At 40.2% G+C, this 27,219-nt stretch overlaps 1 protein-coding gene across 5 annotated transcripts in view; it reads right to left on the reverse strand.

The window, feature by feature from the left end:
• Positions 1 to 26,569, reverse strand: part of LOC118360742 (protein diaphanous homolog 1) — a 40,183-nt gene extending 13,614 nt beyond the window's left edge. The window contains exons 1-13 of one of the 5 annotated variants that reach the window (XM_035740105.2): positions 26,539 to 26,569; positions 26,322 to 26,380; positions 25,061 to 25,186; positions 24,531 to 24,605; positions 23,032 to 23,205; positions 22,156 to 22,319; positions 21,663 to 21,854; positions 20,681 to 21,278; positions 20,211 to 20,376; positions 9,342 to 9,453; positions 7,731 to 7,821; positions 5,887 to 5,973; positions 64 to 216 (exon numbers count right to left, since the gene is read on the reverse strand). In XM_035740105.2, the coding sequence (XP_035595998.2) occupies positions 64 to 216; positions 5,887 to 5,973; positions 7,731 to 7,821; positions 9,342 to 9,453; positions 20,211 to 20,376; positions 20,681 to 21,278; positions 21,663 to 21,854; positions 22,156 to 22,319; positions 23,032 to 23,205; positions 24,531 to 24,605; positions 25,061 to 25,186; positions 26,322 to 26,380; positions 26,539 to 26,554 (2,013 nt within the window). In that variant the 5' untranslated portion in view covers positions 26,555 to 26,569. Of the gene's footprint in view, positions 1 to 63; positions 217 to 5,886; positions 5,974 to 7,730; positions 7,822 to 9,341; positions 9,454 to 20,210; positions 20,377 to 20,680; positions 21,279 to 21,662; positions 21,855 to 22,155; positions 22,765 to 22,812; positions 22,977 to 23,031; positions 23,206 to 24,530; positions 24,606 to 25,060; positions 25,187 to 26,321; positions 26,508 to 26,538 lie in introns of those variants that run through there. The other 4 variants (XM_052485054.1, XM_052485055.1, XM_052485056.1 and 1 more) reach the window with 4 other exon arrangements.
• Between the last annotated feature and the right edge of the window lie 650 nt (positions 26,570 to 27,219).

The following is a 27,219-nucleotide window of genomic DNA, read 5'->3' on the forward strand; positions in this document are numbered from 1 at the left end:
TATTAGCCTAGTGCTGGACACTCCACCAAAGGTCAGGTGACAGCAGAGGAGAGGAGCACCTACTTTAGTTAAGGAGGAGAGGCGGAATCCCTTGGCCTTTCCCTTCCCTGCGTTCTCATTGAGGTAATTGCCGATGGCCAGCAGGTACTCCAGCACGGAGACAAACGACCTGGAGCTGTACAACTGCGTGCACATCATAATCTTCTGGTTAATCAGCTGAAATGCAAAGATAGTGGTTCAGGAGAAGTCATTTCACTAATCCAACTTCATACTCACTCTTTTTGTCTGAATCAGACTCTTTTGTTTTGTCTGATTCATGAGCTTATGAGAGTTGAGTAAACCCAGGCGAAATCATTTTTGGTTTTCAAGTAAATTTGCAGTCAGACTAGAGACGTGACAAAATTTCAATAGCACACATTTATTTTGGATGACAGGCTTGTATTTTGAAGTAAACAAGTAGATTGACTTGTTCTACATTGCAAAAGTAATTATATTTTCATCATATGCATTTCATTGTGGTTTTCAGATTATATTATTTGTTATCATTCACACTACACAGTTTTTAACCATCCTATCACAAGCAATTGTGTCTTATATATCTAAGAAACATGGTGCACACTGCACGATATTCATAGAATGTATTAAAAAAATGGGACAGGTATTAGATTTCGTTTGCAATCTCTCTCAACAACACAGAATTTCCAGGTCTGCTAGTAAAGTAAGGAGGAAGGTGAGGATGGGATGTAGTGGGGAGACAGAGCAGCCCTCTGGAAAAACAAATCCACTTAGCAAAGGTGCGTGTCTGATACAACATCCAACCATATGCTCAAGTTTACAGAGTAACTTCCCATAGCACACTAGTGTGACCTCATCAAGCCTTAACAGAGCAGAATGCAAATACAAAGAATACACATCAGGTTTTGAAGAGGGCAACCTCTCATTGCAGCCTGGTCTCATAGACTAGACATAACATAGTAATTGTAAATCTGGGAACTCTAATTAGTATGATATTTTACATATGGTATGGTTACAAACGACAGACGGTTACTTAAAACCTCTACAGGATTGGTGGGTCCCCCATGGGACGGTTGAGCTAATGCGATTAACAAGAAAAGTAACAAGAAAATTTCCCAGGGCATAGACATATCTGATATTGGCAGAAAGCTTAAATTTGTGTTAATCTAACTGCACTGTCCAATTGAATTGATTGTGCAAAGAATAGGTCTGACATACAAATACAAACTGCTGGGCTCATGACAGCAACAAGAATATTAATTGTCACCCTATGCTGCAAAATTGAGAATAATAGTTTCTTGCATAGCAGAAGATCGGTGTAAGATCTTATCAGATACAAATATCCTATTTGGATTTAGAGGTACAGACCATGTACCATAGTAATAGAAGTCAAACCGACTGTGTGACTAACCAAAACTCTAACAACAAATAAATGCAAGGCACAGGCAGGTGTTACTATCTCACATAATTATCTTTAGGATAATCCTGCAATATACAGTACACACACAGAATGCAGTACACACACCATTCCATAATCACGTAATAATCCATAATCAACACTGTGCTACTGTCTATGAATTGCAACTACATTTTGGAAAGTATTTTTAGATGGTAGAGGGGTGAAAAGGGTTTTCATACAATATGTGTAAACAACATTTGGATTTTACAAATTGCTATTTAATATATTAAGGTGTGAGGTGGAACATTTATTTGTTGAATTAAGGCGATAGAAAATTATTTGCATTTCACAAACGTAGAAGGTTATGTAAAAGTGCATCTCATGCCGTTCTTTCATGAGTGGAATTTAACTATCCAGCGACAAATGAATGGAACAAAAATACTTCCGTTTCGCACTTTAACTCTAAGAGCTTAGGTACTTTTAAAGAGGAGAAAGCCTTTGTGTTTCTTACTTACTTTTTCAGAAGTCCATTTTATTTATGTTATAAACCATGATGAAATAAGATGACACTTTGCATTAGAGAATTGACTTATGTTCTTCTTTTTTATATTTTTGTTAGATTGAAATGCTAACCATTATCAGTCTACATTATAGGAACAAATTGCAACTTCTTGATGAAACACAATTCACATTAACAAAGAAAATGATTGGTGAGGATACCGTCTTTGAAAGGTAAACATAATATATTCCATGCAATACATTGTAATGTTAATATCTTGTGCACCCGTTCAATTGTTATTAGGTTTTTCGCTTATGCTCAGGTCTAGTCTATCCTGTGTATGTGACAATACAACGTTTTTTTCTACCAGTTGAATGCACTAGCTATCTGCATCTACAGCAGATAGCTAATGGTCACAGTGAGTTGTTAATGCAGAGTGGAGAGAATATGTGTCTAGGCAGAACACAACAGGTGTTTCTGGATGCTGAATTCTACAGAGGTTAAAGGTGTCTATGTGAGTTTAAACAGGACAACAGAAAGATGACAGCAATCGGTAAGTCATTGAGAGAGGACATCAGTTCAGTATGTGGATTCATGATAACAACGGAGAAATCAGATTACCTCAAGGGACAATCAAGGCAGAACAACATCGTTGTTGACGGAATTGCAGAATCTTAACGAGATCACACCTAATTCAGAATAATTCTCTAAATGTACGGCTTTTATTTTTATGTGGTTGTTTCCCCAACTTCTTGTAGAGTCAGAAAATGTCAGAAGGGGAGGACAATGTGAACGGAATGATCACTGAGAAACTGAAGATGGACCACAGGAAGATTGAGATGGAACGAGCCCACAGTACTGGAAAACTCACCACTGGCCCAGGTGACAGGCCCAGTGTAACGATTTTCTTCTTCCTCCTCCGTGGAGGAGTAGGAGAGATCGGACCAATGTGTGGCGTGGTAAGTGTCCACACCGATACTTTATTTACATGAACACTAAACTACAAAATAACAACGTGAAATACCGAAACAAACTAAACAGTCCCGTGTGGAAACAAACACTGACACGTAAAATAATCACCCACCACTCAAAATTGAAACCAGGCTACCTAAGTATGGTTCTCAATCAGGGACAACGAATGACAGCTGCCTCTGATTGAGAACCATACCAGGCCAAACACAGAAATCCCAAATCATATAAAAAGGAACATAGACAACCTACCCAACTCACGCCCTGACCATACTAAAACAAAAACATAACAACAGAACTAAGGACAGAACGTGACACCCAGGCTGATCGTGGTCAAGTTCCTGAGGTTCAAGGACAAGGGTGGCAGTTCTGGAAAGAGCCAAGAACTTTAGAGGAACGTACATCTTCCTCAACGAGGACTATCTTTAAGCTGTGCGCCAGAAGAGGAAAAGACTTATCCCAGCCATGAAAGCTGCCAGAGCACATGGGGACATTGCTTACATCCGCTATGGCAGGCTCATTGTCTACCCTCCCTCCCAAAAGCTTGGACAGGATGAAAGAGCCAAGCCACTTACACATATCAACTGGTTGATGGACTTCTGAATTATGCTGTTGTTTTTTTCTCGTTTGTTCTTTTCCATATTTTATCTATCTGAACAGCTACACAGGAAAGGGCTAAAATTATATGTAGCCTTAAAAATGTGGTTAATTAAACCAATCACTTGATAGCATCAGTTAATGTTCATATATTAGCCATCTTTGAGACTCACTTAGATCATTCCTTTGATGATGCAGCAGTAGCAATACAAGGATGTAACATCTACAGAAGAGACAGGAATGCCTATGGGGGAGGTGTTGTATATTTTTAGAGCCATATCCCTGTAATGCTTAGAGAAGATCTCATGTCAAGTGTTATTGAAGTGTTGTGGTTGCAGGGTCACCTGCCTCATCGCATGCCTATTGGTTTAGGGTGTTGCTATCGGCCACCAAGTGCTAACAGTCAATATTTAGATTATGTGTGTGAAGAAGTTGATAGTGTTTGTGATGTTAATAACAGAGAGGTCTATTTTCTGGGTGACCTGAACTGGTTAGCAAATAGCTGTCCTCTTAAGAGGAATCTTCTAAATGTGACTTATGCCTGTAATATGACTCAGGTCATACCAATAGTGTTGGATCTGTGACATTGACTTGTATTGATCATATCTTCACTAATGCTGCAGAGCTCTGCTCCAAAGCAATATCAGTACCCATTGGCTGTAGTGACCATAACATTGTGGCAATAACAAGGAAAGCCAAAGTGCCAAAGGTTAGGCCTAAAGAAAGTTATAAGAGATCATACAAAAGTATTTCTCATGACTCTTTTGTTGAAGATATAAAATATTTATGTTGCTCTGATAACAATAATGAAAGAGAAGGATTGCTATTTTGAATTTGGTCAAATTCATGTGGGGGAGGTGGAAAAACGATTATTATCCATCAATAATAATAAGCCACCAGGTATAGACAATCTTGATGGAAAACTATTGAGAATGGTAGCAGACTGCATTTCCACCCCAATTTTCGATATCCTTAACCATAGCCTAAAAGAGTGTGTGTGTGGAAGGAAGCTAAACCAATTCCACTACCTAAAAATAGTAAAGCTCCCTTTGCTGGCTCTAACAACCACTCAATCAATTTTCTGCCTGTTCTTAGTAAACGGATGGAGAGAATTGTTTGACCAAATACAATGCTATTTTTTAGAGAACAAGTTAACAACTGACTTTCAGCAGCACTCAACTTGTACTGCACTGACTCAGAAGACAGATGATTGGTTAAACTAAATAGATAATAAGATGATAGTTGGAGATGTATGGTTACATTTCAGTGTAGCCTTTGATGTTATTGATCAGAAGTTGTTATTGAAGAAACTAACTTGCTATGGCTTTACATCACCTGCCATCACATGGTTGGATAGTTATTTATCCAATAGAACCCAGAGTGTTCTTCAATGGAAGCTTCTATAACACTAGATATTTACTGTGCGGTGTCCCTAAGGGCAGATTTACACAAGGCTAGAATGACTTTGACACAAACATCAACTGTACTAGTTGTTCAGGCTCTGTTCTTGTCCCATCTTGATTACTGTCCGGTAATATGGTCAAGTGCAGCAAAGAAAGACTTAGCAAAGCTGCAGTTGGCTCAAAACAGAGCAGGAAACCATGAAGAACTAACATCAACAACATGCCTGCCAGTCTTTCCTGGTTGAAGGTTGAGGAGAGATTAAGTACCTCTCTTCTAGTTTTTATGAGAAGGATTACTGTAATAAAAATTCCAGATAGTCTGCATAATCGAATAACATTCAGCTCGGACACCCATACATACCCCACAAGACATGCCACAAGGAGTCTCTTCAAAGTCTCCAAGTCCAAAATGAATTCATGGCAACGCACAGTATTATACAGAGCCATAATCACATGAAACTCCCAAGCAAACAGCAACATTACCTTTAAAAGGGGGACACACAGACACATTCTAACACACATTTTCTTTGTATTGTTTGTATATTTTTTTGCATTGTTTGTTTATTGTTTTATTTTACATTTGTGTGCCTGTCCTTGTCTATCAGTGTATCAGTGTTTTGTTACTTGTCATGTTTTGTATTTTTTGTGGACTCTATGAAAAGTAGCTGCTGCTTCAGAAAAAGCAAAGAATCAGAATAAACCAATAACATTCCATATGTCCTACCACTCAGAATGCATGTCCAAAGCATTGCTTCATACTAAGTTCAGACATATGATCTTAATTTGATTACCCTGTTACAGGGGAACTTTCCTGCAATGTAGGACATTTTACATGTGTAGTGTATTTGAAGTTTAAAAAGGCTTCTGAAGTGTGTAATTTCCACTTCGAAATTTCAAACATGATTTTGCTGCTGTAGAACACTGGCTCAAATTAAGATCCTACAGCTGTAGTATGCTAGTGTTGATATTAAGCTAATGTTCATATCAAGCCAAAGTGAACTCACCGGCTGCAGATCCTCCATGCTTATAGGCAGCTCTCTTAGAGTCAGCAGCAGGTCCAGTCTGGAGTTCAGGTAAGGAATGTTGCACATCTGTAATGGGGAGGCAGTTACATGAGTAATACACAGTCACAGAATGTAGACACAGAACCCACACACACATACCACATGCACACCACACACAAACACACACAATATCACACATTCTATTTATATGTGATTTTTCAGATTGATTTAAAAAACTCTGTCTACTGGGATCCGCTTAAGAGACACTTTGGGGTGGCTACTAATTACTTCTTCCTAAAGACTATCCTCAAACCTTCCTCTCTAACAGGAGCAGCTACATCTAAGAGCTAAGATTCCCTGGTGGGTATGTTGTGGGCTGTCTTGTCTTCAGTTTGATTTAGCAGAGAAACTGAAGGCTTGACATCTTGAAAAGATTGGCTGAGCTGCCTAGTCGACCTTTGGGTTGGTTGCTAACCTCTAATGAATCACTCTGGGTTGTCACGCAACAGTGTCTCGTTCATGCACAGGTGCATCAGGCCCCAGACACTGTCGTTCATGCACAGGTGCATTAGGCCCCAGAAGCTTAAGGGACTTGGTCTGATCGGGATTAGTGAAAGATGTTAGGTTTGGGGTTATTTCTTGATCCTAGTAATTAATCAGCTACTACAGACAGCGTGTCGCTGAATCTTTTGTAATATACATTTTTCAAGACCCGCTTATTAACATACTGATACATATGACCTACCTAAATAAAAACATTACTTTGAAAATTGTTACAAGGGACATCCCTTTTTAGTTTATCTCAAAGGTTGAATATGGGACTCACTAAAACCCCTCTTACCCAGAGAACCTTGGAAACACTACAGGATGCATGTGAACTGAGGACACAAACTGTGATGCTAAGCCCTTCCACCATGAGAGGTGTTACTGCCACAATGTCTCCCAACATATCCCTATGCATGGTGTCAGATCATAGTGTGAAGAACATGGCCGGCTGATCTTGCTTCTTGGCGCATCTGCCATCCCTTCTGCCCATCATCAACCACATGGGGTACTTTTACAGTGTATCTAGAGGTGGGAAGCCTCATCACCCAGTATGTGTGAAGGAGGATAAAGGTGACTAAGGATACAGCAGGACTCCATAAGGAGAAGAAATGCATATTATTACCATGCAAATCATTGATGCAGAAATTACATAACATCAGCATCCTGGAAAAAACTTTAAAGATATAGCTCAACAAAATTACATATTGGTTTCCTTACTCACGTTTTAGCATTTGTGGCACAATTCCCATTCTAGTCATGGGACCGATATTAGCAATTTTCGCACATCATGTTCAAATAATCTCTAAGTGACTTAGTTTCACAATACATTTATTATACTTTTGGATGATTTGAACGTGATGCATGAAAAATACTAATATCAGTCCCATGACATGAATGGGATTATTGCAACAAATGCTAAAACATTGGCATGTGGAAACAGTGCCAGGGTAACTAGACCAAAGCATGGATTGCTGTAATACATTGTCCATAGACTACTTACAGGGTAAGTCAATCAATGTGTCATTATGTAATTTGGGTGACCTAACCCTTTTCAGGAATTGAAAAATGTGGTTTATTTTGTAGATCCCTCATTAAAATTCACAAGGTGTTTTTAATTACTTTAATTGGCCATCCATTCATGAAGCATGCACAGCACATGGACGGTAAGAGCTTCTTCTAATTTATGTAAACAAAATCAAAATTGGCAAACATTAAGGTTTATCTAGGACATCTGTGATAAGTAGGTACGCTAAGGCATTACCGTAGTCTTGGAAAGCATGGCATGCTAAGATACTTACCTCCATCATGTACTGGTCCACAACATGCAGCTCTGACACAGACCCCTTGTAAGATTTATACATTTCCACATCGTCTGAGGTAGGTACAAATCTATAAAGGAAACATATTTAACATATTTAAATGTATGTCTTTGTTATGTCTTTGTTATGTTATTTTTTTTGTCTTTGTTAAACATAAATCACAACATAAATCCCAGTTTGTCATTTTTCATGTCATAAGAGAGTTCCCTCTTGATTGTGTCATAAGAGTCAATAAGCAATGTTAGGGTTGAGTGGATCTGCTCTGCTTTGCTGCAGATCCAAACAGTAGCTGACATCTTATCGATACGGTGTGACATTTCATTCCTCCTCAATGTCTAATAATAAGTCAGGCTAAATATAATGCCTCCCTCAGTCAGTCAGTATAGTCTGACTATAGATCAGTTATCTACATAGGCGGAATGGCACTGAGGCTTTGGTAATTCAATAAAAGGAGTCACCATTTTCAGTTACAATGCATAAATGAAGTGAAATACAACAAACACTTTTTCACAAGACACACAATCTGGGCTTCATCCAAAATGGCACCAAGTAGTGGTAGCCAGGTAGTGCTCTATAAAGGAAATAGGTCAATGTCCCATTTAGGATCATGCAATGCCATGCCCCCTTTCTCTCTCTTACTCTGAGAGAGCCATAATGCTAGGCTGATTTCCAGTGACCCGGAGAAAGGGGAGTGATTAAAAGCCAAGTAGCTCTGATGGCTTCCATCAGCTCCTATGAAGCAGCAGGACCGTTGATGCCAGCCACAACCATCCAGTCATTCACTTGCACTGAGTTTGAACCCAAATGGAATCTCTTTTTCTCCTATCCTCTGTCATCTGAGTGTATTTCAACTCCAAACCAGACATTCACTTTTTCATGAGTCCTGGGATGTGGCGCTGGATTAGAGCTATAGAGCTATAGCCGCATGTCATTAATATTGCAGGCCCTGTGGGGAGTGGTTTCTATCAGAGATTGTATTCCTGATGCCCACGCGATGCCACATTAAAATATATATTACGTTTTCATAGAATAAATATAATCCTCTATGAGATACATTAGATCACAGTTCTTTGATCAGGTCAGCACCTCACTGAAAGAAAGCACTGAGTAAACTGTAGAGAAGGAGGTAAGCATTTTACCCGGCTTTCAGTGTTATACCCCTGAGAGTAACTCAATAGTGTCTATCTCCTCAAATACCTCACCAATGAAAGTTTTATTAGTAGTCTGCTCTGGTAAAAGGTTCTGGCATCTGCTCTTTAGTATTAGAGCAAACGCTATAGAGACTACTGCTTGTGCCTTGTCATGTCTCATAGGTTTCATTGGGCTTATTCCTGTATGTATGATCCCTGTATGTACCCTGCACTCGTAACACTTGTTCTTACACAACCTAATGTTTTACCAACCTGCCCCCTTACTGGTCTTGTGTATGTACCATGTCAAATCTTACAAGTTATACTGCTGCCCTGCATCGGACTTGATTCCATCCTGCATCAAGTCTGCATTTGTTTCCTTCTCAATGCAGGCAACTGCAGTTGTATCCAAATTCGAGATTAATCTGCAACATGAATGCAACATGTAATCCCTTCTTACCTCCTCAGGGAAGTGATCTGTTCGTCAGAGAAGCCTCCCTCACCCTCATTAACCAAGAACAGTTTGTCCTTTAGTTCTCCTGGCTGCACATGGAAACTTTTGAGGAAAATATCTGGGGGAAAAATCAGGAAAACAAGATCAACACACTCACTCAAAAACGACACATGAATGGTTTTACTCTTGACAGGGAGATACTCTTTTTCCTGTACCTGCAACTTGAAATGAAATAACTGAAGACAAAAGGTGCTTGGATTAATTATCTCTCTCGAGTGCCTTTGGGGTGCACTCATTTGTATTCTATCAAATACAAACTGATGGGAATTTTTGTTTTACCTAACAACCTCTGTGTATACTGCAGGAGCTGGGAAAAGTAGTACACTATCACGCTAAAACACTTTCAAATTAAATATGGTAAGGAATTATTGTGATATGCAGTCAGGGATGGATTCATGCACTGATTGAGTAACACCCAGTTCAAGGTTAAGGTTTTAGAAGTAATATGCAGCTAGATTCTATGCTATTCTCCTCGTCTTAATTTAATAGGTCGACCGTCAGTTAATTAAAAAGCCCCAATCTGACAGGGGTGTGCGGGGTGCTCACTGCACTCTGCTTCTTTATGTATTGATCATTCTGCTCTGCTCTGGGCCAAAGCAAGAGGTCTCATCTAGAAGGAGAAATAATGTTTAAGTATTTCCTACATTACAAGGTCATTTTAAACACCACGCCACAAATATATTCCACTCCCTTCTGTCCTTTTTACTTTCCTTTCCTCCATGTTAATTATGTTACCTTGGACCACCATTTTCTTATATTATGTTTAATAAGAAAATGGTGGTCCTCTGTAGCTCAGCTGGTAGAGCATGGTGCTTACAAAAGCAGGATAGTGGGTTAAATTCCCAGGACCACCTTTACCTTAAAAAGTTATGCACGCATGACTGTAAGACACTTTGAGTCTGCTAAATGGCATAAATGATATATTATAGAACATTTGTGTTGAGTGAGTGTTGAGAAGTACAGGTATAGTGAGTGGGTAGTCAGTCACGACCCTTGATGTTTTTATTTACCTTGGATGTAATGTGACAAGACTGATATTTCTAATCTTGCCACATCAAGACTAAAGTTATTTTCTATTCAAATGTCAGTGTCTGTGTAACAATTAACATGACAAAATGTGTCAAAATCATCCTGATATACGACATCCAGTGATGACAGGGCAACAGGGTAAATGTCCTATGGGGGACCAGTACGAAAAAAATAGTATGAAAATGCTTTTTCAGTTCTGCCGACAAATTTACTATGGGATTGAGGTCAGGGTTTTGTGACGGCCACTCCAATACCTTGACTTTGTTGTCCTTAAGCCATTTTGCCACCACGATTTTGGAAGTATGCTTGGGGTCATTGTCTATTTGGAAGACACGTTTGCGACAAAGCTTTAACTTCCTGACTGATGTCTTGAGATGTTGCTTCAAAAAATCCACATCATTTTCCTACCTCATGAAGCCATCTATTTTGTGAAGTGCACCAGTCTCTCCTGCAGCAAAGCACCCCCACAACATGATGCTGCCACCCCCATGCTTCATGGTTGGGATGGTGTTCTTCGGCTTGCAAACATCCCCCTTTTTCCTCCAAACATAATGATGGTCATTATGGCCAAACTGTTCTATTTTTGTTTCATCAGACCAGAGGACATTTCTCCAAAAAGTATGATCTTTGTTCCCTTTGTGCATGTACAAACTGTAGTCTGTTTTTTTTACTGCAGTTTTGGAGCAGTGGCTTCTTCCTTGCTGAGCGGGCTATCAGGTTATGTCTATATAGGAGTTTTACTGTGGATATAGATACATCTTCACAAGGTCCTTTGCTGTTGTTCTGGGATTGATTTGCACTTTTCGCACCAAAGTACGTTCATCTCTAGGAGACATAACACTTCTCCTTCCTGAGTTGTATGACGGCTGTGTGGTCCCATGGTGTTTATACTTGCGTACTATTGTTTGTACAGTTGAACGTGGTACCTTTACTTGTTTGGAAATTGCTCCCAAGGATGAACCAGACTTGTGGAGGTCTACAATTTTATTTTTTTCTGAGGTCTTGGCTGATTTATTTTGATTTTCCCATGATGTCAAACAAAGAGGCACTGAGTTTGAAGGTAGGACTTGAAATACATCCACAGGTACACCTCCAATTGACTCAAATTATGTCAATTAGCATCAGAAACTTCTAACGCTATGACATAATTTTCTGGAATTTTACAAGCTGTTTAAAGGTACAGTCAAACTTAGTGTATGTAAACTTTTGAACCACTGGAATTGTGATACAGTGTAAGTGAAGTATTTTGTCTGTAAACAATTTGTGGATAAATGACTTGTGTCATGCACAAAGTAGATGTCCTAATGTACTTGCCAAAACTATAGTTTGTTAACAAGAAATTTGTGGAGTGGTTGAAAAACAAGTTTTAATGTCTCCAACCTAAGTGTATGTAAACTTCCGACTTCAACTGTATTTGGCTAAGGTGTATGTAAACTCACAATACTCCATATTCCAGTAATTTACATAGCTTACATTACTATGAAGCGGCAGACATGGAGATAGACAGGGCATGGGTGCTGAAAGTAGGCTAATTCATGTAAACAGTCTTCATTTTAATTTTAATTTAGGCTACTAACAACAAGAGGGCTTTGCGTTGGAGCCAATTTTTTCCTATTCAAAAAATAAGAGGTAAGCCTACCTGTTTGACAGATGAAATGAAAGTTTACTATCCATATACTATGTCAGTCAATTCCTTCAGTCACTATACACTACTTAAATATCTCTGTGTAAGTGAAGGGCTTTGTGTGTTAAAACCAGGGCTCAAATTGAGAGCATATGTGAGGTAATTGTGACTTTTGTTAAAGAAAATGGCTAAAAGCATAGGCCTACCTCTTGTTACTATAAAAATTATGGAACTGATTATATAAAGTGATCTATAACGAAGCTTTAGTCCGCAATGCTTTATACTAGAAACAAGCTGTTACATGCAGGGGAAAGACGTGACTCTGATGCATATGGGATATCTTTGGTTTCTATACATGACATTCAGAGGCTGCGCTACAACCCAAGGAGACAAAAATGTACTTTGCTTGGAAAGTAATGTGTGATTCTGTCACTATCAATTGATGTTCATTTCAACAGGCTATTAAAAAACATACTATCACTAAATCAGTCAGGAGCAAGCTAGCTAAGGAACAAAAATGAATTATTTAGGCTATATTATTATTATTTCAAGGCTACAGCTTGCCATTTAGGAAATAAATTGTGAAGCATTTGTGACACATTACAGGCTGGCAGGAGTGCTCAGGATTTCAACACACATCAACAACATCACTTCAACAATATGCCTATACATTTCGCATTTAGGCTGTATATAATGACATTTTTAAAAAGAATCACTTAGAATTATATAATAATTAAATGAAAAATGCCATATTAGGCTATACAGTCATTCTACACTGCCTTTGAATTCACTTTTAGAAACCCGAGTTTGGCCAGTCTTTGGTTTGAGGATCATGCGGTGAGCTATGCATGCCTACATTTTTACATTTGACATTTGAGTCATTTAGCAGACTGTCCTATCCAGAGCCACTTTCAGTTAGTGCCTAGTTTGTCAATTTAGCCTAGCAGATGCTCGTGTTCTCCCATGCCCTAATCCAGGCTGTATCACATCCGGCCATGATTGGGAGTCCCATAGGGCGGCGCACAATTTGGCCGGGATAGGCCGTCATTGTAAATAAGAATTTGTTCTTAACTGACTTGCCTAGTTAAATAAAGGTTAAATAAAAAATTAAATGCATAACAATTACAGTCAACACAAATCTATTTTTTAACAACAATATCATGGAATCAAACAGTAGTGTTGCATGGGTTTTAAAAAAGCCATATTACAACCTATGTGTTATGATAATTGCGTTGTTTGCTCTATAACCTGTTAGTCCACATGCCTTGCGACCAGGATATATAGGCCTAAAGGCCGAGACAATAAGAAGACACAGTAGCAGAATAAATTAAACCAGAGAGCAACCTCTGTCAGGTGATGTCCACAAAGTATATTGCATGTAACAAACAGTTAACCTACATAATGGTCAAGTAAGTTAATGTTTCCGACATTGTCGGACCACTAAACAACTATTGATATAGAACCACGGAGAGTTCCCGCAAGTCGCAAAGAAAACAAGAGCTGCCTCCACTATTCCAGCACCATTTAAACTTCAACATTCATCAAATCACTGATGCTTAGTCTAATACAGTGACAACTAAAAGATGCCAAAAACGATTTAGTCCAATCAACATAAGCTAAATATGATGGTGTGTTTGCGTGCGTGTTTGTGCAAATAGAAAAAAACATGTCGACTCACCCTACTTGTAGAGAAACACCAATGCCATCCTCCTCTCTTTCATGTTGACGAAACGGTCTATCACTTTGTCTGACAGTACACACTTTTATTTTTTGTTGTCCTCGCTGGCTAAATAGTTGTTCGCTAGCTCAACTTCCTTTCATGGGCAACTTTAGCTAGTTAACGTTAGCCTTCTACATCTAGACACATATTGAACTTCCATCGTCTCAGGCCAGGGGCACAATGGATGAATTAATGGTTGGATCAGTATCGCAGATACAATCATTGGCCAGTACGAAGAATTAAGTAAAACCACAAGACCAAAAACTATCTCCATCCATGGCTAATTTAGAAAAAGGATCATTTTAGCTAGCTAGCCACCGGAAGACAACAACACAATAAGATGCAACAATTCAAGTTGTTTCTGTCAATGATGTATGCTCTCAATACGATTTTTATAGAAGTGAAGCCAAATCCAAACTGGCTTCCCTTGACACTTTTTCTTGGTGCGCCAGGACCATTCACAGTTGAGCTCACTCAGTTTAGCTCAAAGCTGATTGGCTATTATTTTGTACTTTTTTTTCAAGAGAGGCCAAATGCTCACTGGCTTCCTTGCATTCAATACTATGGGCGGCAACAATGTCATACTCTTTTGGACCAGACAGCATGAGATAGATGGCCTACACATACAGACAGAAGGGCGCTGTTTAACTTACTCAGATGCTTTCTCCAGTGAGATACATTCAGCCTCTTGTGAATTGAAGGAAAATTATGGAACACAGAAGAGACAAAATATAAATTAATGTTTCCCAAATGAAAAGAAGTTGATCATTGATGATCAGATACTTCGGTTGGAACTGGTTCTGTTGCACTTAATTTTTACAATTGATAAACAACTTTGGCACTGTTTTAAACTTAGACTATCCTCTTTTTTACCCATACCCTGTATAGAAATCAAAACCACTTCGGTGCTGCTGCATGCACTCATTTGTTGTCATGCCCTACTGTGGTATTACAAAATATTGTAGTTGTCTCCAGTCAGGTAAAATGATGTAGAATTGCATGAAATGCGTTTATAAAAGGCATTTTTCTTCTTGAACCGCAAATAAGATTATAGATTAATGCAGTGCTTTTGTTAAAATAGAGATATTTTCACCCCTACCCTTGTCTGCAGTGTACTGCGACTCTACAACCTTCTGGCTACTTTGCCATGTAATGCTTACAAAACCAAGAACAGTTTCTAAAACTGCATATCTAAGGCACTGGTCTGTTCTATGAGTGATGGTAAACGGTAGGCATGTTCTCTGCTATGTACTTTATGTTTTCATTATTATTTTGGGTTCAGGAGAGGGTCACTTGTTTGTGTTTTTTTCAAACGTTCAGGGAGGGTCAGGTAAAAATATATATTTTACTGGAGGGCCATTTATTTTCATTTCAGAGAGGTCCAATGTTCTCCAGGTATCACTCATTATAAATAATATATAGTTCCTTAGAAAATAGCCCTTTTTGATGTCATCAAGCAGGCCAAAACGGTCTTTTCAAACGGTTCTTAAACTAAGGGCATTATCATAATTTTCACAATTTCACAGTATTATTGCAACTTCATAGTGTAGAAATATATATATTTATTTTTAACAATAAAATCACATTTTTGACTGGACTAAGCCTTTAAGAGCTGTGATGTTCTACTAAAGATTAAGTGTTCAAGTAATTACCTGATGTTGCTATGCTGCTGCCTAGCCTTAGCTTTGGCAGAAAGTTATAGAAACAGAGTGAACCACAGGTGTACTTTTAATTGCTAATCCAGTCATTTCTGACTGTGCATCCCAAATGGCACCCTATTTCCTACATAGTGCATTGCTTTTGACCAGGGTTCATAGGGCTGTCGGGAATAAGGTGCCATTTGGGGAACACCCTCAGTCCTCAATGAGACACTGGATAATGCTCTCAACACAACCTTGATTAGACATGCTAACATAAGAGCATACTAGGGAGCTCTCGTGTCGAATCAATCACCATATTAATTAAGCACATGTTTAAAAGTACAAGAAGGGCAAGCTCTGGGATGGCACTACACAGTGCACAATAAAATATTTCCTCTTAAAACTGAGTGGGGTATTTGAATGTGTGACCTTGCTGATGTTTTCCTCTCTGTGTGAAACAACTAATGTATTAATACTATGAGGTTAGCTAGTCTTTTTTGCTTGTCTTAGAAAACTGATCATTGCAGTCTTCTAAGCTATCAAACAGATAAAAGGATTGAGAAAATCCAACTGGCGTAATCTCCTTCTGCTGCAGATGTAGGATCTTAATTTGAGCCAGTTTGCTACAGCAGGAACATAATCCTGCAGCAACATGACATGTGATTTATTATGTATATTATAATAAATTGAACATTTTCATAAGGAAAAATCAAGTCTGAAATTTCAAAGTGGAAAATTACAAACTCCAGAAGCCTTTTTAAAACTGAAATACACTAAAGTTTAAAATGTCCTGCCTTTCAGGAAAGTTCTCCTGCAACAGGGTGATCAAATTAAGATCCTACATTTCTAACTAGCTATATGGAATGTCCTTCACTCTTTGATATTCAATATTTTTCTAATCAATTTAGTCCAACACAGTCTGTTTCGTCGGTAATACCTGGAAAAAGAGTGAGTCATGACCTGAGCAGTGGTTATTGACTACATAGTATAAGACCCACAATACGTAATTCTGTTCTGTTTATCTCCTCTCAGGGTTCAGATATTATCTTGAAGGAATGAAGACAAACACAACGCCTGTCCATGACCATCCTGCATGCCTCCCCTGCTCCCCTGCACTTATCTACGTGTTGTCATGCAGCCTGCCTGTGGCATAGAGACAGGCTATAGCCCACAGAGACCACATATAAACTCACTGCTAGAAGGGAAAATGCTCTTAATCTCATCATAATACCGCCACCTGGATATAGATGGTTCATATCCATCTGTTTGAATGTAAAACTGTAAGCTATATGCATAGCACTTTGTCATTAAGGATAAGAGTGTTATGATTGCAAACGCAGAACATAACCGTTATACTGTAATAACTATGTATAATAACCATTAATTATTTATCTAAACTATGTATTGTAATTTACAATACACTAATAGAAGTCATACTGTATGCATCTAGCAACAATATTAGCTATAGCTCAGAAAATACTTTCACTGTCCATGCACAACAGGAAAATAATAGATAACAGCTAGTTAGCAGAGATACTGCTGATGAGCATGCAGAGCTCATCTAAAGCAAGCATAATCTTTGTGTGTGTGTGTGTGTGTGTGTGTGTGTGTGTGTGTGTGTGTGTGTGTGTGTGTGTGTGTGTGTGTGTGTGTGTGTGTGTGTGTGTGTGTGTGTGTGTGTGTGTGTGTGTGTGTGTGTGTGTGTGTGTGTGCGTGCGTGCGTGCGTAGCACCCTTTTCCCTCTCTCATGCTGGCGGCAGAGAGATGCATCACCTGGAGTTGCCCACAGGCGGTAGTCACCAAGCACAGTGCCTTACATTTACACCATTTTAGCAGACACTCTTATCCAGAGAACGACTTACAGTAGTTAATGCATATATTCTCGTACTGCTCCCCAATGGACATCAAACCCACAGCCCTGGCATGGCACGCACCATGCTCTACCAACTGAAACACATGGGGTTGCCTAGTCAGAGCACAACTTTCCAGGGCACAGAAAGGAGAGGAGCACACTTGGAGTGTATCCTATCCTGTTCTATCCTATGACAGACGCTCATAGAAACTGTCGCACAGGACTCCATCCATAATTCATGGCCATGCATACTCTAATTGTGTTGCCAGCCTGCACACTTGTACTGATGCCATTTAACAACCCTCTCTGCTGCCCCACACGTGTATCACTTCACTCTTTCTGTGCCATTTTGAAGACCTGCGTGAAGAGAACTCTCTAAAATCTTTTTTCCTCATTCTCACACGCCACATGCACACACTTTATCTATTGGTCTTAGGTTGCCTTGAGCTACGCCAAGTCATAGACTTGGTCTCGAGTGGTACAGTGAGACACTGCATCTCAGTGCTAGAGGTGTCATTACAGACCCTGGATCGATTCCAGGCTGTAGCACAACTGGCAGTGATTGGGAGTCCCATAGGGCGGCGCACAATTAGCCCAGAGTTTTCCGGGTTAGGGTTTGGCCCCGGGGTAGGCCGTCATTGTAAATAAGAATTTGTTCTTAACTGACTTGCCTAGTTAAATAAAGGTTTAAAAAAATATTTAAAAAATTGATGCTCCACTGAACAGCAGTCAAAGCCGTTAAGTGAAGAAGAAAAAAGATGGAAGCTTTACCCATAGAAATAGAATGTATAGAATGTGCGTCCCCATTTAATGGCCAGGATTAGCGGGTCCAAGCTCATTCTATTCATTCTATTTCTATGGCTTTACCAAGGTTCTGATAGACTCAGACTGCCCCCTGTAGACATGCTGTGCAGTTCACAGGGGAGAACAACCCATATCTGTATCTACACTGAAACTAGCAGCATTATTCTTCAAGGATGGTTATCTGAAAATGCATGCACTCACTACTGTAAATCGCTCTAGATAAGAGCTTCTGCTAAATTAATAAAATGCTAAAAAAAATAAAAATGTCTTAATGTCTCAAAGCATTAATTCTATTCCAATGCTTCAATGTTCAACCTAATCCTTCAATGTTGGTTATTTCTTGCATCTTGTTATGTAGCTACTGTACAACATTTTTTGCATCTTTTCTCAAGCAAATACATGTGGTATGGAGATTAGATGGAGAATGAGTCAATACACCGATGTAAAGCTCATAGAGTTTCCTTATTAAGTACTACCATCTGGTGGTTGCAAAAAGGTGTTCTTTTTTACAACTCAACTACAGTAATCAAGCACTGAGTGTAGTTTCAAACAAATCTGTTGTCAGCGAGAAAATAACGTGGATGGGTCTGATAAGAGGAATACCCATGTGAGAATTCTGTTCATAGACTACAGCTCAGCGTTCAAACCCGTAGTTCCCTCCAAGCTCAGCATGAAGCTTGGTCCCTGGGACTGAACACCTGCCTCTGCAAGTGTATTCTGGACTTCCTGACGGGCCGACCCCAGGTGGTGAGGATAGGTAACATCACCTCAACCATGCAGACACGCAACACGGGGGGCCCCACAGGGGTGTGTGCATAGTCCTGTCCTGTGCTCCCTATTCACCCACAGCTGCGTGACCACGCATGACTCCAACACCATCATCCAGTGTGCTGATGACATGACGGTGGTAGGCTTGATCACGGGCACGATGAGACAGCCTACAGGGAGGAGTTCAGTGACCTGGCAGTGTGGTGCCAGGAAAACAACCTCTCCCTCAATGTCATTAAGACCAAGGAGCTGATCATGAACTACAGGAAACGGTGGGTCAAGTACGCACCATCCACATCGACAGGGCTGTAGGGGAGCGGGTCCAAACCTTCAAGTTACTTGGTGTCCAAATCACAAAATAATTCAAATGTTCCACACCCACACACACGCACACAGTCGTGAATAAGGCATGACAGCACCTCTTCTGCCTCATGAGATTGAAAAGATCTCTAAAAGTTTGACAGCTGCACCATTGAGAGCATCTTGACTGGCTGCATCACTGCTTGGTATGGAAACTGCACCGCCCTCGAACGCATAACCCTACAGAGGGACAGCCCAGTACAATGCTGGGGCCGAGCTCCCTACCATCCAAGACCTCTAGATCAGGCGGTGTGAAAAGACCCCGCCCAACCGAGCCACACTGTTTTCTCTGCTTCTGTTTGGAAAGCAGTACCGGAGCAACAAGTCTGACACCAACTGGCTCCTAAACAGCTTCAATCCCCAAGCCATAAATAAGACTGCTAAATAGTTAACAAAATGCCTATCAGCATTGACCCTTATATTTTATTTGTATTTTTGCACTGTCTCTTATGCACACTCACAGGATTCTACACACTCACACTGACACTACAACACACACAACCTTAATTTGCTCACACACACACATAATACACACACACACATTCATACTGACTCTACATACACACGCACACACTCACATACAATCATCATATACGCTGCAGCTACTCTGTTTATCGTACAGTATATCCTGATGCCTAGTCACCTTACCCCTATACATATTTACCCCCACCACTCCACTCCAATATCCCTGCACATTGTAAATATGTTATTGGAACTGACCCTGGAACTGACCCTGTATATAGCTTACATACATTCTCGTGTTTTTCTCATTTCCATTTCTCATGTGTTTTTGTTCTACTTTACTTTATCTTATAGTATTACTGATATTGATTGCTGCATTTTTGGGAAAGAGCTCGCAAGAAAGGCATTTCACTGCACATGACAATAAAACTTGAAACTTGATAAATAAGTTGTGCACAACCAGGGGAAAAATGGCCCGAAAATAGAGCATATAGTTGTGAAAGCATATAGGCCTATCACCTCAAACTTCCATACAAGTCATTGTAAAGCTACTTACTAAAGTTGTGAGCAACCTTCGTATTGAGCATGATGTGAAGGTTAATGCTGGGCTCGGTGATCCCGCCAAATGTTCCCAAATCTTGAACTGCAAATTGCTCATACAAGCGTGAAGTGTCAATTTCAATGTTCCCAGCGTTTCCCCGTGTCCAGCATGATTTCTCTATCTGCCGAGAGACCAATCACAATCACCACAAAGACAAACTGGATTCTCTATGAAATGCAATGATCCAGGAAGCTACAGAGACACTGTAGAGAATAATTCCCTACAGTACGCTAGGAAATTAGGCACTGGAATTTAGGTAATTCCTTATCATTGCAAACTATCAGACAAAACCTTCTCAAGGATTGGACTCAAGTGTAGCGTCATATAAGGCGATATACCATAATATAACATAATTGACAATGTGCACAACTATATTACATGGTTACAAATGTAATAAATAGGGATAAATAAAACCATTGTAGTACCTTATCAGAACCAACCTCATCCCAGTGGAAGGCCCTGGTCCGCTCTGTTAGGGGTTTTCTACTGGGCTTAAAGGGCAATGGAGGGGGCATAGGAATGAAGGGGGGAGCTGGCACCATTGAGGGAATGGGTACAGGGACAGTGGCGGGGACAAGGACAGGATCAAGGACTGGTGCCAGGACAGGAACAGGGACAAAACCAGGAACAAGTGCAAGACCAGGAACAGAATCAGGGGCAGGGGCAGGGGGAAGGACAGGACCAGGGAAGGGGACATTCACTAGTAACTTCACAGGGCTGCAGGGTTTTGGGAGAGGCGAGGTTGGAGGTTTACTTTCAATCTTTTCTCCAGCCGATAGATTATCTGTACTGGAGACAAGATCTGTTCCTCGGAGGCCTTGTCCGTCAATGGACTTGTTCTCCTCCAGAATATCTTTGACATTGTCATAGATTCTTAAAGCCCTGGTTTCCTCATAGAAGTGCTCAGACTGAGATGTGCGTTTCCAGTTCAGGCATAGCTCATCTATGGCCTGGACCCAAGCATCCCTCTCCTTCTGGATGGCTTCTGTGCTTTTGGAAAGTTCTGTCACAGGTACCTGGAACCTGCAATACATCAACATAACTCATCTTAACTTCCTCTATTGGCAGTAAACAAACAATGGCAATCACTGGGCAAACAATTGAAATCTAAATGTATGGTATTAGTGCTTATGGTGTGTTTATACAATACATACAGTGATGAGAATGGTGTGTTGGTAGCAGCAATCCTCAACTGTTCAGATATACATTATTCTGAAGCATGATTCTGTTAAAAAGTTACAACATTGTTGCTGTATTTAGATATGTAGATTAACTAACATTTTAAAATGTTTCATTGACAAAACAAATTACTACAAGAACACATAACCTACATTCCTTATACTCGCTTCTCTCATCCTAAACACCTACCGCCCTAGTCTCAGAATGGGTTTTTACATGGTCACTCACTGGTACTCATTCTTGTGAGTCAAAAGAGTGAAGGTGTCACAGCTGCGTGGTTTCTCTACACTTGCTTCCCCGTCTGAGAAATGAATGACAACTGGCAAGGATGACGAGGTGACCATGTCCCCATCTGCACCTACCCCCCGCCGGCTGATGGGGAGCAGGGTCAGCTTGCCAGGGTGAAGGTGAGCCTCGTACCTAACAACAAAAGTGTAGATCACATCATGATGTAGATAGTAAACAACTTATAGTCAATGCAGGACTCTTCCAAACTTTGTAAAAACACTGTGCAGTAGTAGTAGTTGTTGTAATAGTAGTAGTAATTGTAATAGTAATTGTAATATTATTATTAGTAGTAGTAGTTGTAGTTGTTTTTGTAGTAGTAGTAATAGTAGTAGTGGTAGTAGTAATTCATGTTCTTGTTGTTGTAGTAGTTGTTGTTGTAATAGTAGTAGTAGTTGTAGAAGTAGTAGTAGTCTAGTATAGAACACAAACATACTTCACCCATTTAAACGATGCCAATCCACCTCTCTGCAGGAACAGCAGGCCCTCCCTGAGGCTCTTTGGTGCTAGAGGCAGGGGATGCACACACGTGTCTTCACTGCCCTCCACTGGATGTCTGTAGATGTTTCTGTAGATTATCCTGTTTACAAGCTGCATTATCTACACAACAAAACATCAGTGTGAAAAAGTCTCAATCAAAATTGTGTCAATTGAAAATATAAAGTCCTTAAAATGTCTTCAAACTTTATTTAAAGAATGAATGTCCCGCTGTTAACCAATTAGGGGAAGTGATTGAAATCTCTCACATCTCTTATGCCTATACACAAACCAGGCTGCTGTCCACCTATTACAGGTTAGGGATAACTCTATTACCTTGTGTTTGTCCTCCAGCGAGGCTGCCTCCAGCTCATAGGGTTAGGGATGACTCTCTTCCCTTGTGTTTGTCCTCCAGTGAGGTGGCCTCCAGCTCATAGGGTTAGGAGCAGGGGCAGGAACGACTCTCTTACCTTGCGTTTGTCCTCCAGTGAGGTGTCCTCCAGCTCATAGGGTTAGGGGCAGGGGCAGGGACGACTCTCTTCCCTTGTGTTTGTCCTCGAGTGAGGTGGCCTCCAGCTCATAGTGTTAGGAGCAGGGGCAGGAACGACTCTCTTACCTTGCGTTTGTCCTCCAGTGAGGTGTCCTCCAGCTCATAGGGTTAGGGGCAGGGGCAGGGACGACTCTCTTACCTTGTGTTTGTCCTCCAGTGAGGTGGCCTCCAGCTCATAGTGTTAGGAGCAGGGGCAGGAACGACTCTCTTACCTTGCGTTTGTCCTCCAGTGAGGTGTCCTCCAGCTCATAGGGTTAGGGGCAGGGGCAGGGACGACTCTCTTACCTTGTGTTTGTCCTCCAGTGAGGTGGCCTCCAGCTCATAGTCATGTCTTCCTCTGAAAGATATAGAGAACTTGGTCCCAACTCCGTCATCACAGCTCTTAACACACAGGAACGGCAGCTGCCGCTTTACGATGCCTTTCTCTATGCTGCACACCATTTTAGTGTTGAAGTCAATCTAAACATAGAGTATAGAGATACACATTATTCTGAGATTATCACTGCTTTTACTCAATGATGCATGACATGGACAGTATGTACCAGCCCACTACAGGCTTGCATTGTACAGTATTGTTATCACAACTCAGGAGTTGCTGTTTACTTACAGTAATGGAAGTTGTAATACCTGTTTACAGTTTTCCCCAATTGTTTACACACTAAAACTGGCCTATGAGGCACAATGACCCAAAGCTGTAACTAATTTACCGGAAGCAACACCAAATCTGCAATACTACTTGCACATGTTTTGCTTTACACTCAGATTGCAATTCTATAACAAACGTTTGGCAATTATCTACCTTTGGCACAACCTTCACAGCTAAAATCCATTGTGTGCAAATGAAAAGCAATACTGTTCAACAAGCTAAGCTCAAACTTAGCAGAGGGAGGTGGAGGGTGAAGCCTGCAGGGAAATCCAACAGATTATTGAAAACCCTGCCATCTTCCACAACATCAGAGTGAGCTTATCAACCATAGCCCACATCTTGCATTTGTGTTCCTTTCTTGTTTGAGTACACACAAACAATTTAACAAAATCTTAGTCTTTAGACTGAAATAGGTTCTGAAAGTAATGTTTTGAATATGTCACATTAGAGTGATCTCATTTGTCACTAAGTTAGATTCATTTGACGTGTGTTTGTCTCATTTATCACTAAGTTAGATTAATTTGATGTGTGTTTGTCTCATTTGTCACTAAGTTAGATTCATTTGATGTGTGTTTGTCTCATTTGTCACTAAGTTAGATTCATTTGATGTGTGTTTGTCTCATTTGTCACTAAGTTAGATTCATTTGATGTGTGTTTGTCTCATTTGTATGCAGTTTCATTTTGAGCAGGGAGAACATTATTTTGATTTCTGTGTTTCATTTTGAGCAGGGAGAACATTATTTTGATTTCTGTGTTTCATTTTGAGCAGGGAGAACATTATTTTGATTTCTGTGTTTCATTTTGAGCAGGGTGAACATTAATTTGATTTCTGTGTTTCATTTTGAGCAGGGAGAACATTATTTTGATTTCTGTGTTTCATTTTGAGCAGGGAGAACATTATTTTGATTTCTGTGTTTCATTTTGAGCAGGGAGAACATTATTTTGATTTCTGTGTTTTATTTTGCAAGATGTCAGTGGGTTTGGGGAAATTGGCTAACTGTTTTGTGTTTTGTGTTTAGAGTTTTGAGTACTTGAGATGTAGTTTCAGCAAACGTGTGTTATCATTTGGGAAAAACTGTAAATACGAGTTGTGATAACAACTAACCCAATGTCAAAAGGGTACCCATATCTGACTCGCCTGAAGAATGCGCTTCTGCCACCTGTAGCGGTTGTACTTGTAAACACTGAAGTTGTACTGGGAGACTTGCTGTTCCTGCAATGAAGATCAATACACCAATGACAATGATGCAGGACAAAATGTTATGAACACATCGAAGAGTGATCAGAAACATCCAGTTCTACGTTGGTGGACAGGACAGTGGAACCGCATAACTTAAAAATGTATAGTGAATGACAGAATAACATGCATGACAAGTACTGTGTCATGCGTAGATAAAGTCCATTATGCGTGTGCACAGACCGTCCAAGGTAACTGTCAGGCCCTGTTGTTGCCATGGTTTCCCGTGCTGAATTCAAGGCCCAGTAGTAAAATACCTATAGACTGGTCCCAGATCTCTTTGTGCTGTCTTGCCAACTCTTGAGGCCAATGCGTGACAATGACCATAGGAGTTGGCAAGACGACACAAACACATTGTTGTGGAGGTATTGTAATACTGGGTCGTGGCAAAATAACACAAATCGATCTGGGGCCAGGCTACATAACAGTACCTCTGTGGCCAGGCTTTGCTTTAGCTGCTCCTGATTGCTCCTCCTGGCCTGGTTCAGGGCGTCATCGATGGTCAGCTCCCCACTCTTCACTTTCATCATGATGCTCAGCTGCATCTCGTTGCTCAGCTGGACCAGGAGGACAATGATCACAGATAAGCAATGCATATAAATTATAGCTAGTGTTCCGAATGCACCGAAATGATAGCTAGTGATCTGAAGGCACATAAATGATAGCTAGTGTTCCGAAGGCACATAAATGATAGCTAGTGTTCCAAAGGCACATACTACATGATAGCTAATGATCTGAAGGCACATAAATGATAGCTAGTGTTCCAAAGGCACATAAATGATAGCTTGTGTTCCAAAGGCACATAAATGAGAGCTAGTGTTCCGAAGGCACATAAATCATAGCTAGTGATCCGAAGGCACATAAATTATATCTAGTGTTCTGAATGCACAGAACGCTTCACTTTGCATAGAACAACCACTGGCGTAGAACACACCTCACAGCCCCCACAAGGTAGGAGGGCCACAAGCTTTGGGGGCCCTCATTTCTTTCAATGTGAATAATGATTAGTGAGAAAGTTACAGACGCACAAATATCATACCCCTAAGACATGTTAACTGCAAAACTGAGCTACGCAACTGAGAACAACTAACAACTAACACAAGCACCTGTCAAACAAATGTCTCACAACAGGGAAAAAACATCTTGATTTGTCTTTGTATCAAACATTTTATATTTAGATTTGTGAGAATCTTAGTTCCTCTTTAGTGACAGAATAGAAGATCTGCATGTCTGGAATTAAGGAAGTAGAATCCCCAAAGGAAAGTACCCACACAACTTCCTCACAGCTTGATTCAGTGTTAGTATAGAAGCTTACTGCTATTACAGTCATACAGATGCCTATTGAATAGCCACTATTTCTACGGTCCATGTCTATGGTCCTCTGTAGCTCAGTTGTTAGAGCATGGCACTTGTAACACCAGGATAGTGGGTTTGATTGACCCAACCACCCCAACATATAAAATGTATGCACGCAAGACTAAGTCGCTTGGGATAAAAGGGTGTGCTAAATGGCATTAAACAGATATACAGTTCTACAAATCATGACAGTCAACATGTCATCAACAGTTCAAGAGAGAGAATGGAATACCAGAAAATGTGCCTTTTCATTGAAACGAACAGCATTAATCATAATGTCATTGCTTGGAATGAGGATGTTGTTCAGTTACGGAGGCTGAAATGTCATAATCTTACCTGTGGCACGGCTACTGAACCTTTTCTGTCCATCAAAGAGGGGTTTTCGTTCCTGGGCCCTGCCCGTGGCAACATAATGTACAGGGTTTAAAAAGAAAATCTCAGCAAAACTTTCCTGTCTAGAATGCATGGAGTTTTTCACCTAATTTACAGTAACACTTCCTTTTAGAGGAAAGGAGAAGAAAAGGGATTTACCGGTCTCTATTACCCCACCCACCTATCAGATTTCGCATCTCTCTGGTCTCTATAGTTTCTACAACGCTCAACAAACGGTGCGTCAGTTCTTGAGTCAGTTCATGTTGTGACTTGCTCCTGCAATTAGGTTTTGCCCAGTAGTCTTTATTTCATGATGTTGTGTTTTTTTCTAAAAGACTAGGCCTATTAAGGAGATAAATATGTATAAATTGTTGCATATTGTGTTTATATTCTTGTTCAGTATATATATATATATTTTCTTGTTCAGTATATATATATATATATATACAGTATATATACTGAACAAAAATATAAATGCAATATGCAACAATTTATAACGAGTAAATCAGGCAATTTAAATAAATTCATTAGGCCCAAATCTATGGATTTCACATGACTGGGCAGGAGCGCAGCCAATCAGAATGAGTTTTTTTCACAAAAGGCAATTATTACAGACAGAAATACTCCTCAGTTTCATCCGATGTCCGGGTGGCTGGTCTCAGACAATCCTGTAGGTGAAGAAGCTGGATGTGGAGGTCTTGGACTGGCATGGTGACACGTGGTTTGTGGTTGTGAGGCTGGTTGGATGTACTGCCAAGTTCTCCAAAACAACATTGGAGGTGGCTTAAATTAAGATGAAATTCTCTGGCAACAGCTCTGGTGGACATTCCTGCAGTCAGCAAGACAATTAATTGCACACTCC

This window comes from Oncorhynchus keta, chromosome 28 (genome assembly GCF_023373465.1).
Source record: "Oncorhynchus keta strain PuntledgeMale-10-30-2019 chromosome 28, Oket_V2, whole genome shotgun sequence".
NCBI lineage: Eukaryota > Metazoa > Chordata > Actinopteri > Salmoniformes > Salmonidae > Oncorhynchus > Oncorhynchus keta.